The sequence below is a fragment of the Rhamphochromis sp. 'chilingali' genome, assembly GCF_963969265.1.
Source record: "Rhamphochromis sp. 'chilingali' genome assembly, chromosome: 6".
Taxonomy (NCBI): Eukaryota; Metazoa; Chordata; class Actinopteri; order Cichliformes; family Cichlidae; genus Rhamphochromis; species Rhamphochromis sp. 'chilingali'.
Window position 1 is genome coordinate 24356314 of NC_137933.1, and position 12533 is coordinate 24368846.

At 38.4% G+C, this 12533-nt stretch overlaps 1 protein-coding gene across 6 annotated transcripts in view; it reads right to left on the reverse strand.

Moving 5' to 3' along the window:
- Positions 1-11649, reverse strand: part of tcf12 (transcription factor 12) — a 96808-nt gene extending 85159 nt beyond the window's left edge. For 4 of the 6 annotated variants that reach the window (XM_080884676.1, XM_080884675.1, XM_080884672.1 and 1 more), the window contains exons 1-3: positions 11481-11648; positions 10603-10691; positions 10304-10376 (exon numbers count right to left, since the gene is read on the reverse strand). In XM_080884676.1, coding sequence (XP_080740802.1) covers positions 10304-10376; positions 10603-10674 — 145 coding nt within the window. In that variant the 5' untranslated portion in view covers positions 10675-10691; positions 11481-11648. Of the gene's footprint in view, positions 1-10303; positions 10377-10602; positions 10692-11480 lie in introns of all 6 variants that reach the window. The other 2 variants (XM_080884674.1, XM_080884673.1) reach the window with 1 other exon arrangement.
- Positions 11650-12533: the final 884 nt, after the last annotated feature.

Genomic DNA, 12533 nt, shown 5'->3' on the forward strand with positions numbered 1-12533 from the left:
TTTCTTTGTCAAAACAAATCTACCACCCATATTTTTTTTAATTTTCTCAACGTGATTAAGTTTACCAGTTTGACAACAGCACAATAATAATAATGAAAAAAAATGCACTTCTCTTTTATTCTGGCTTTTCCAGCTTGAAATGTTTTCTGTGGGGTTTTTTTTCCTTTTTCAATTTTCATTATTAAGAAATATATCTGAGTTTCGGGTGGTTGTCTGAACAAAACAAGATATTTGCATATGCTGTTCATTTTCTAATATTTTATTCAGGAAAAAAAATCTGGAGGAAAATAATTCACAGATTTACTGATGACAGTAATTAGTGAAATTAGTTCTGAGCTGCAACACTTAATGTCCGCCAAAAAACATCTTCAGCCAGCAGCTTTGGATATAACAATGACCACAAATGAGCAAAAAAGAAAAAACAAAAAGAAAAACTTAATAACCTGGGTGGGTCACATAAACAGACTCTTGTCTTGCTTACAAGTTGGAAATGCTATTTAATTACAGGTGCAAGCCTTTGGTCTGATTAACACCCAGACTGCCATGACAGCAGTGTGATTTTTACAACAAAACAAAAAGAAAAGTGACTAACTGATATCTTTAAATGTGACACATAAATATATTTTTCCTTCAAATTCTCCTCATGTACCACAAAGCAACCAGAAACTTGGTAATCCGATGTATGGCAGGCTAAACAGCTGAGCACTGAAACGTGATAAAACTCATTTTCTAAATTAAAGAAAACCTGAATGTTTCAAAACTCAAACTGATAAACAAATAAAATCAATAACGCCAACCAATCTGCAAAGCTAGAGCATCTGGCACAGCTTGAAAAACACAATATCTGATTTTTACAATCTAATTTATGTGATATAGTCAGTAACAAATATTTGATGCCTCGATTGAACATTATTGTGCTCCTGTAATAGCCAAAGTCACCACAAAGAAAACATAACTGCAACGCGGGTAAAGCATCAATATTCTCGAAGTTATTGATTGTCCCTGTTGTAATAATATCTGTCCCAGTAAAATGCAATCCCATTTGTTCATTTCCAACTTCAAATAAAGAATATCAGATTTTATAAATATTGGGTATGCTCAGAAAAAATAATACAACAAACAAAAAAAACTTTTTTTTTACACTTTAACAGGTTTAACAAATTTAACAGATGATATGCAGCAAAGTTGGTCTAATAATCAAAAAAGCTGAATTTTTCCAAGTGAAACTAACAAACAACAAGTAAAAAGCAAAAGTTAATTATGCACAGCTAAAAACAAACCTATAATCACTGATCAAAACGTGTTTGGTGGTGGTCCTCTGATTCACCAACATCTAAATACAGCTCTGCAGCCCTACATATAATGTTCAGTTTCACCTAATGAGGTTCAGTGCAGCTTACATGGAACTTTTTATGCGTCACTAAAGCTAATAATCACAAACAAAGCCCTTTGGTGTTATCGGAAATTGATGAGGATGTGGAACAATGATTACAAGATACGGAAAAAATACCCAATCTGAAATGATACTGCAGTTAGATTTTTTTTTTTTAATTTTTAGTGTCAATACTACAATTTCAGCCTCCATTCTGCCAAGAACTTCTTAGTCAGAAACCTGTTTGTCTAATTATACATTTTACCCGAAAGTCAGTGACATTTCTGTAACCAGAAATCACGCACCAGTGAGCAGCGCAACAAATAAGTTTCATCCTGACAGACATGGTGCTTTGCTGCTTGCACGGAGTAGATTCATTTCCTCTTCTTCAGTGGGCAAACTATAAAGTTAATTTGTCTCGCTTTTGTGATTTGTCGGTTTTGTCATCCACATTTGAGGCCGTGATACTCGTGTTACTAATTGAACTACTAGTGTTGGTAGTGTGATGACACGATGGTGACATGCTGTCGCCCAGCTGAGGCATTTTACACTGTGAATGTAACAATGGTCAGTGTTTGCAGTCTGGGCCACTGGTTGTCATCTTGTCTGATTACCATCTCCAAAAGGGCTCTAGGGTTCCCTCTCTTCTCGGTACACAGACAGCCACCACAATGAGATTACTCACTGATACAAGAGGATAAAGAAAACACGCAAATACACTGGCTGGCTGCAATGTAAGCATAATGAAACATGGAGAATCAGGTTCACATTCATCATTTTTTTAAGAAATGTTTGGTCTCCGAGTGTGTCTCAGGGTGTTTTCCACTATGTTAGACTAGAAGTTCTTTACACTGATAGAAAGGGGAGTTTAACTGGTCCACCCGACTTGAGCTAAAAGTGGGCTTTATGTGGCCCGCAGTGTCCAATGACTTTGACGTCCCTGCATTAGACTGAGCTCTTTTTTTTTTTCTGTTCTATGACTTTAAGACCTGTCCACCTCATCTGATTTTTGTTCTCCAGCTTAATTGACCAGCAAATTTGTAGGAACATCCCTAATATTCAGTATGTAGTCCATCAAACCATTATCAACAACATGTTTTCAGTAGAAGGCTCTGGGTGAAAAAGCAAGCAGTGTGGTTGTAGTGGTTGTGTTTGTAATAACATGCTGACTCCTCCTTTCTTACCATCTCTACGGCATCATTCATGAACAGCTTGCACCAAACCTAGATTCAGTTAAAAGCCAGCCAATAAAATTATTTGTGCACTTTTTGTACAAATGAAAAGATTTGAGCATTAAGTTCAATATTACTGATGCAAGAAAATTCAACAAGGCTGTGAAAGTGTCTGCTCAGCAAACTGCAGGAAAAAAATAGCCAAGCATTACAGTTTGTATTTAGAATTTCACTACTAGTGACATTTGCTGAGATAGGAATCTATATCATCTTACTCACTTGGAGAATGAATACTTTTCATCACTTGAAAACAGTTGGCAGCACAACCACACGCCAAATGTTATGCATTTATTTTACAAAAAAGAGCATTTGGTCCTGGCAGTATCTGAAATACACTTAACATAACACATGGGGCCCATAATACATAAATTGCTCCTATGGGCAAAGACAGTGACACATTTTGTATACAGTGGTCCCTCGCTATATGTTTTGCGGATTTTTTTGTGCAATTTTGCATGCTTTTTTTTTTTTGCAGTGCAATCAATCAATCTCGTACCGTGTCTCCTGTACAGTACAGAATGCATTCAGCTTGTCAAATTTACATAAATCTTCGATCGCTAGCAGTGTGACTCTGAAGTGCTGTACTGTATGTTTGTAAGTTTTCTACCCAACAAACGCACCAATGCTGACAAAACTTTTATACACCATCAAAGGCACCTGCGGGTGAAAAGTGTGAAAATTTTCATGCCTGTCTGAGAAAAGTGTATAAAATGTGTAGCCTTAAAAAAACCTATAATAGCCTTAAGCCTTAAAATCTATAATAATTGTCAAAAAATTAAGTTGGCTACTTTACGGATTTCACATATCGCAGGTTATTTTTAGAACGTATACATATATATATATGTATACACACACACACATATATATATATATATATATATATATATATATATATATATATATATATATATATATATATATATATATATATATATATATATATATATATATATATATACGTATGTATGTATGTGTGTGTGTGTGTGTGTTACCAGTCATTTGGGAAACCTCAAGAGCTGTAGAGTAAGTTTGAAACAGTTATGCATGTACTTTCTCATACATTCTCATATTGGGTTCTCAGTTTTGGACCCTTGGGCTATATCTATTTCCATGTGTGCATCACGGCGTTACATGAAGAGCGTTGGCAGAGGAACAGAAAAAAAAATCTAAATCAAGATGGAAAAAGCCTGCAGTAAAACTGATGGCCAACTAATAATGAGTTGCAGCTACTATATGGAAGTACACAACTGTACTAAACTGCAGGATTACAATTTGCAAAAGAACATGAAAAGAAGCTTGATGAATACTGGGTGTATAATCTTTGTCTATATGAGGCCGAGATAAATCTGTTTGACTCAGATGAGGTGTGTGGCATGAAAGTGGGCCGGACGACCACAGTAAATGAGATGCAAACAGTAACACACAAAAAGGACTGTGATGACCTGTGGCTTGTGTTTGTGTATTTGTCGAGTTATATTTTATTTCTTTGTACAGTTTTGCTTCTTATTTGGGGGGGGGGGGGGGGGGGGGGGTAAGTACATTGAACTTGTGTGTAATAAAATCTTCTATATAACAAAACACTAGCTGGAAACATTATTTCCTGTCTCCAGACACAAGGTACTAGAGACTAGACGAATCTCCCATAAGTGCCCAAAGGAGACAGACAAGGTTCTGACAAAGATCTGGCCAGGTACACTCAAAAAACCAGAGCAACGCAAACATATCTTGAGCATTTCTTCAGATATTGGTGCAACACTATTATCCCACTATCCCAGTAATAAAAAGGTTGACTAACGCTCATTACGCTTCTACCATGGGGCCTTTAATGCAGTAAATGAGGGCTGTGGATCATTTGATAATCAGATCTATTTTCCAAAGGGATGTATTCACTTCTGGCAAATAGTGCAGCGTGATATAGTTTCCATGTCTGTTAGAGTAATGCTAGGGTTCACACAGGTCCGAGTGACGTAAATTTCTACATCGCAAAGATGATGAATGTGAGGCTCTGTGCAGACGTCCACATGCCTGCCAATTTTTTTGTGACCACACAGACTTGTCCATGAAGACACTACTCCACAATACACAAGTACACATGGGGCCCCTCAGGGAGAAGGTTTTTGGGCTTGATGTCTAATTGATGGTTTCTTGTATAAATGATCTTAGAGCAGCCCAGTCAAAACTATGACTGTGCCAAATGTTTTCACGCAAATCACAATAATGTGAAATAGCAACTGAAATCAGACAAATCCAACTGATTCCAACAGGGATACACAGGGTTAACATCAACCCTCCATTACTCCATATAAGCTACACTTACACCACACCTTTTTATTTACCACAATCTTTTGCACTAGCTACAAACACTGGCTACAAAACAAACATGTCCATGATTACAGCTAGAAACAGTGAATTTCAAACACGCTGTTTCCTGACATAATCGACAATCTCAAACACTATATTTCAACAAATTTAAATTAAGACCTGTTAGCCCAAAATTAGGGATGCATCTAATCGGGACAGAAATGTTGATAATATGAGGTGTGATCAAGAGGCATGAAGCACAGTTCAGGCTGTTTGCTCTGAATGTTCTCCCTCAGAAACTTCAGACTGACCCCAGAGGAAAAGAAATTCTTATGCACGACCGTGTGACTATCAAGAAAAACAAACGGCACACTCGTGGATGTGCTCCTGACCTCACTTGCCACTTTTGTTCATTGACACTGACAATTCTTTAACTGAAACATGCTCATTTGTAGATGGACACAGATTGAAAGAGAAGTTTAGGATTGCTCTCTGCACAAGTTCAAGGGTGTGTGCAGAAATCACAGAGCACACAGTGCAAGTGGTCATAGCGGGACATGCAGGAAGGAAAAATAAAAGTGGGGCTGAAAATGGTCAAGAGATGCACGTGAAGATAATCTTAAAGGGAGAGATCGGGTAAACTCAAATCAGATACGGTTTTTGATTTTCATGATCTGGTTTCCAGAACATTTTGATTACACCTCATAACATTCAGCCTTTACTCCTCCCTTTCTCGCAGGGAAAGATTACTTTTCTCTAGAACTTCTGCTCTACATCACACTGCCCTGATTCATTTGGCCAGAAAAATATTAACCACTGCAAATGTCTTATTTGGCATCTATATTAGATATGAGAGGAGCTGGAGCCTATTCATGAGGTGCAAGTCTGTCTATCACAGGGCCAACACAAAAAGACAGACAACCAAGTTATGGTTTCTCCAATTCTGCTATCAGAGATCAGCCAAACAAATATATTAAGGACTTCAAGCATCCACCGATCTAAGATAACCTGAGCCACACTCCAGCGAGTCCACATTCACAGAGCCACATCACCAGCCTTACCTTTATATTGAGAAACCTAATGATAGTAGGGACCTGATTTGTTTTGCATAATTCCTTTTAAGAAGTTTATCTGTCCCCTGGATTTTTATTTCTTTTTCAGGCGAATCTGAGATGCGGTCAGGTGTAACGGAGGTGAAGAACTGACATGGAATTACCCCCATTACAAACTAATATTTTATTTTTAGAAACAAACACGGTTATTTAACAGCAAATAAAAGATGTAGTGTTACCATAAAACAATAATTAGAGTTATTATAGTTCCAATTTAAAACTATGTGTGGAAAAACTGTTTAATTATCACACTCATATTCACACAAACAGCCAATTCAGAATCACCACTTCACCCAACACACATGTCTTTGGGCTGCGGGAGAAAGCCAGGGTACATGAAATGAACTCACACAGGGAGACTTGAGCCAGCCAGTGTATTCAAACCTAGGAGCCTTCCTGCGAGGTGACACCCTGCAGGGTATCATTCCTTCATACACGGTTGAACAATTTTAACTGGCATATGCTTACATCCTTCATGTATCTTCTCTGTAATGCATTTCTAAATCATTGAAAACCATCTTGACTTTACAGGCAAGAGTATTTATTTTTGTTAGGTGACATCAATCTGATAATTAATAACCAAATCTGATGCTTTGCACACAAAACTGACCTCAAAGTGAGGCAGCAGCAGTGACGCTCTCTTTGTAGCTACGACCGGCAATGAGACATTTCATTTTGGGATCCATCTGACTGACAAACCAACCTACAACAGCTGCTGGTCACAGTCAACAAATGTACCACTACATACCCACTAAATGAAAATTACCCATTTCACAGCAGCCCCACTCCACTGAAGAGTCAATGGCCTCATCAGATTTGCATCATCAACACAGCTGGAGGAGAGAAATGATGAATCTCCGTTAGAGCCACTTTGGCTATTTTTTCCAATCCATCTTTCTCTGACACACTTTTGAAGGGTCCTGCATGTCCCACTCTGCCTCAATTATCTGGCTATGCCCAGCTGAGATGCAATAATCCAAACCCTCATTCCCTGCAATTTCCACACTCATGACTGCACACTCACTTGCCTTAAGTTCACAATCACTTATGTAGGTGCTTCTTCCCCTACCTTGAGGATCAGAGAGACATGAGCTCTGGCTGTAGGCTAAAGGGAAGAGGGATTTACCCGCTATAGGTGTCAGTGCTGGAATATTTAAATTAGAACGTATACATGCATACATATGCAAACTAAATTTAGCCTCCTGAAATTACAATCCACTGCAGAGTCAAAGTTGTGCGGATGCTTGTTTGTTGGAAAAAAGTGGTATAGCTCATACGAGCAGTTTTTGCTACAAAAACACAAAATACTAAAGCAGACAATAAATTCCCTCTCGCTATTTAGATGTAAGACACTTTTAGTGGCTCATCTTCTCCATGATACTGCAGCGTGATATAGTTTCAGTAGTGAATTTTGCTGAAGTTCCACAGGAAATATTTAAGATGTGACTTAACAAAATACCAAACATTCAGAAATTTGAAACTAAAAAACAGAAAAGCTAAAAAGCTATGGAAATCTTTCCAGAGTGTGTCTCTTACAGCAAAATATATCCTGTGACACGAAACCATAAATGGATGTAGAAATATCATGCAACTCAAAAACACTTGAGTGTAATCTCTCTGTCCTACATCTAATTATTTATCAATCAAGTTATATATCTATATAGATATATAATTTTTTAAAAACACAGTGGATCATTCAATCTCAATTCATCCAATTAAAAAAAACCACCATGACATATTTTGAGTATAATATTAACAGAAAGGTGCTCTTTGTAAAATAGTTAATTTAGATTTAGTATATGGTGTCATACCTCAGAAATATCACAGTGAAGAAATATCAGTCCCCTACCTGCAAAGTTATGGTTTCTCCAATTCTGCTATCAGAGATCAGCCAAACAAATATATTAAGGACTTCAATCCACCGATCTAAGATAACCTGAGCCACACTCCAGCGAGTCCACATTCACAGAGCCACATCACCAGCCTTACCTTTATATTGAGAAACCTAATGATTGTAGGGACCTGATTTGTTTTGCATAATTCCTTTTAAGAAGTTTATCTGTCCCCTGGATTTTTATTTCTTTTTCAGGCGAATCTGAGATGCGGTCAGGTGTAACGGAGGTGAAGAACTGACATGGAATTACCCCCATTACAAACTAATATTTTATTTTTAGAAACAAACACGGTTATTTAACAGCAAACAAAGATGTATTGCAAATTAAAGAACAAAAACATCTGAAGTGTTACCATAAAACAATAATTAGAGTTATTATAGCTCCAATTTAAAACTATGTGTGGAAAAACTATTTAATTATCTAACACAAACAGTCAAACCTAGACTGTAGGGGGAATAAAAGAACTGAAACAAAGCTGCCTATTTATAAATCTGTACTTAGATAGAAATAAGCAAAAGGAGACATTAATACCTAATCTGAGCTCTTTAAATCTGCTCTAAACATAGTTCATGTCATAATAATAAAAATATCTGCAGATAGTATGTTTCTCACAAAATATTACATTTACAAATTGCAAATAAAATCTACAAAACATCTTGTAATTACACAGTCACGCCCACATAATTTTTATCATTTTTGTTTTTAACCAACAGCCCAGGTGTAGCCTTAGTTCAGTTTTGAAGAAAAAACTTGGTTACCAGAAGACACACACCGGTGCCAATGAGCTTTGAACTGTAACTTACAATACTCCACAGAAAAAGCACCAGGCTGGCCACAGTGTATTTAAGAGCACCTTCCTACAATAAACCACAACAGCACATAGTTATGCCTTACAGTGCACTGCATGGACAACACCAATGTTTAGTCATCCTAGTAAAAATGCTTGTTTTGCAGATAAATCAACATTAAAGAAACCTGTTTCATTTTTTGTCATCAGCTTGCTGCAGCAATGACAAAACAACCCGGCTGCTGAAAACATCCACAATTAGAGAAACATTCACTGAGGTTTCCACCTGTGTAATCTGACACAATCAAGTGAAAAAGCTCTGCAATACATTTCCTGTCTGGCACTCCTGTAACTTGTTTCAAATCGGCTCTGACTTCTCAGGGAGCAGATAGTAGTGGTGGCGGCATGCTCAGATTTATTATTTTTTATAAAGGTATACCTAAAACACTGTCACATGAAAACCTTCAAAAATATTGACAACGCTGTTGTCAATGTGAAACTTTGTGTTATTATTACATTACATGAACATATGCGTGGGAAGCTTACCAGAAAGGTGCGACTATTTGAAAATTCTCAGAGCAATTTCACTAGAATTTCTTGCCATTTGTTTTACTGAAGAGACCACACACACACACACACACACACACACACACACACACACACACACACACACACACACACACACACACACACACAGCATCATCGTTACTTGAATGATTAGGTATTATAAAAGTCAGCCCCGCAGTTCATGTGTGACAGCTCTGTTCTTGTTTCTTTGTCATTTCTCCTCAGTGTGTGTCTTTCGTTTCGCAGATAACCGATGACAACGAGGCTTTGTGGATGCACACAAGACATGCTTTCACAATACATAAAGCTCGATTGTTGACTTTCTCTAGTGGCACATCAGACAATAGATGTGCTTCGGATTCATGTCCTGTAGCGTTTATAGATATAGGAAGCGATCCAGAAGCAGAAAAGCTTAACGCTAGTTATTACGACCAAACCACCTACTAACCCTAACCCAAAGAGACCAGAAATTCATGGAAAACACACTTAAATGTATGCGTATATTTGAGGGGCATCATCAATATGCTCCTGTAATCTTGCTCAATAAGAAAATGTCACACAATCCCACTAGGGATATTAACAGCATTTTCCTGAAGGAAACCTTACAGCGAATCCTTAACCACAAGCTGACAAAAGAACTGCCTAATTAAAGCATCTGACAATGCGATGAAAAAATGAATAACACTCACATTAGATCAATAAAACATTTACACCCGTCTGTGTCCTAAACCAAGCTTTGTTCTACATCTTTACTACAGCACTGCACTACAATTCCAGGTGGAGGGCTCATGTTTCAAGCACCAGATGTGAAAAGCACACACACACAGAGGAGAGAGAAGAATCACATGCAATGCTGAAAACTAAGACAGTTTTCTTCCAGTCTCCATTTATATAAATAAGTCCAAACAGAACTCAAACAAATCAGAATCAGGTAAACAACCGATCTTCAAGTGCAGAATTATGAGTCATGCGAGCAGGGATAAAGAGAGACTACGTATCAGAGGGTTTACAGAGAGGTCTTTGGGACCAGGTCCTACCTGATGCACTGAACTGACTGCTTCCAAGTGTGGTAGGCCTATTTTTCCCTCCGCTTACAGGTGGAGAGAACATCTGAAAGGAGAAACACAGAAATGCATACCTACAATTAGAGCAAGTCAGATGTGCAAAAGCAACCATTCACATAATCCAGTGCCATGACACTAAATCAAGGTTAGCCTGTGAAATCATACTACTCGACATACTAACAGGAATTGATCAATTAGTCATTATTAAGCCTGTTTAATCATCACATGTCTTGGAGCTGCATGGCAAAGCGTTTAAAAAAAACCCAACCTACCGCACTAAAGTCCAGCAGGTCACTTAGTTCCTTGTCAGTTCCGAGAGCGGCAATCCGCTGCTGGGGGTTCATCCTGGCGATCTAGAAAGCTGGAGAAGACAAAGTCCATCAGATTACATCTTTGCTGGTTTATTGAGCAGAGGGGACTAGTACCACATGAAATGACTGCCGCGGGAGGTATTTGTTATGGATGAAGAATAAAGACCATCACTGTGAAGTAAAGTTGACTATGGCTTTAACCTTCATGTGGCAAACACGGACAGAACGGGCGTATAATCACTGATGAAAGTGTGCAGAAATGTTTCTCTTTACTTGTTTTCTCTCACTGCGCTGATTAAGAGAGATGAGACCGTTAGTAGGAGCGCTCTGAATGGATGGCTCTGCTTGTTAAAGCCAGGACCTGCAGCATCGCGTTAGAGCGCCGTCAACGTGCCTCTGTTATCACTCCGAGACGTTTAAACGACCCTCTGCCCGGGCTGTCACTAACCGTGTTAATGTCAGTGGTCTGTGCGGCTTATTTTCCACGTATAACGATGGTTATCGCCTACTGTTCGCGGAGGCACCTAACGTCGCTTAGCTAAGCGGCTAACACTAGCTGCAGTCCCTAGTTCATATGGGTTGAAAATAGCTAGCGAGCTGCAGGCAGCTGCAGCGTTTTTAGTCCGTGTAGACAGCAGTACGGAGAAGACAATGCCCTCCGATAGACCGAAACGTAAATTACAGACCACTTCAAGACAGGCAACACAGATAAACAAATACTGTAAATGATAATCTCAATTTCCAGCTCCGGAATACAAAACGCAGTGATGGTCTTTCTCAACTCCCAACTTCTTTCACGGGTCCGAAAGCTTTTTGGCAAACTCCTTCTGATATTTTACCTGTTTTCCGATTAAAATCCCGACTAGGGTGATCTGGTGAAGAGTCGTTTTCTGAAAAGACGCCTCAGAACAGCGAAATGTGGGTTTAAACAGCAATTACTGGGGGAATATCCTCTATATATATCAGTTACGAGTTTCCCTTAGGCAGACATTTTTGCTTTGCAAAAGCCTCAGCACCACGATGACATTGGTTACTGTATCCCTCCGCCGAGCTCAGTGACATGATGGTCCCGCACAGGGGGAGATGCTGCGGGAGTCAGCGCGAGCTGCTGTCCTGGGTCGCGCTGATGCACGACAGGTTTATCTGTGCGTTATTATCACTGACTGCTAATGCGAGTTTTAGCAGACTGTGGAGTAACACTGTTCCTCAAAATTCAGAAATAAGGGCAATGAAATGATGGGAGTCTGATTTCCCAGTTTAAATAGGTTTTTATTAAAGATTAGCCATAATTGCCATATCAGAATCAGAATACTTTATTGATCCCTGGGGGAAATTATTTATATACTCCCTCGTTATGTTGTATCCAGTTTAATCACTGTCTGTTGTCTCTGCTTGTTTGAAAATTTACCTTTAAGGATGGATGGCTTACCTACTGCAAATCAACTGTACCTACTGGGTACAAATAACCTGAACCTGAACCTTTTATCTTTATCTTTCCTGCATAAACGTAGTACATACTAGAGCATCCCACACTTCCAGATTAAAAAAAAAAACCTTCATGTTCACTGCATGTAAGATATGGTCATTTTATTTGTTATAAATTTGTAAGACAGTCTAAACCAGTGATTAAAGTAAATCAGCAGCAGAGTGGATCCTGTATTATCTGCGTTGTGTGGTAAATGATACCTTTATTTAAAATCTGTTTACCCCAATCTTTAGTTTCTAAGTAAAGTATGCCCCTGTTTTAAAGTCACTTTATTCAAAGAGCAGGACTGCAGAGGTTTCACCTCAAAATTTCTGCTTTAATCAAGTTCTCATTTTTATAGATGTTTTCGGGGACTTCACTCCTTTATTTCTCAGTTAAGAGGCAGATTTATGTTTTGTTAATGCAA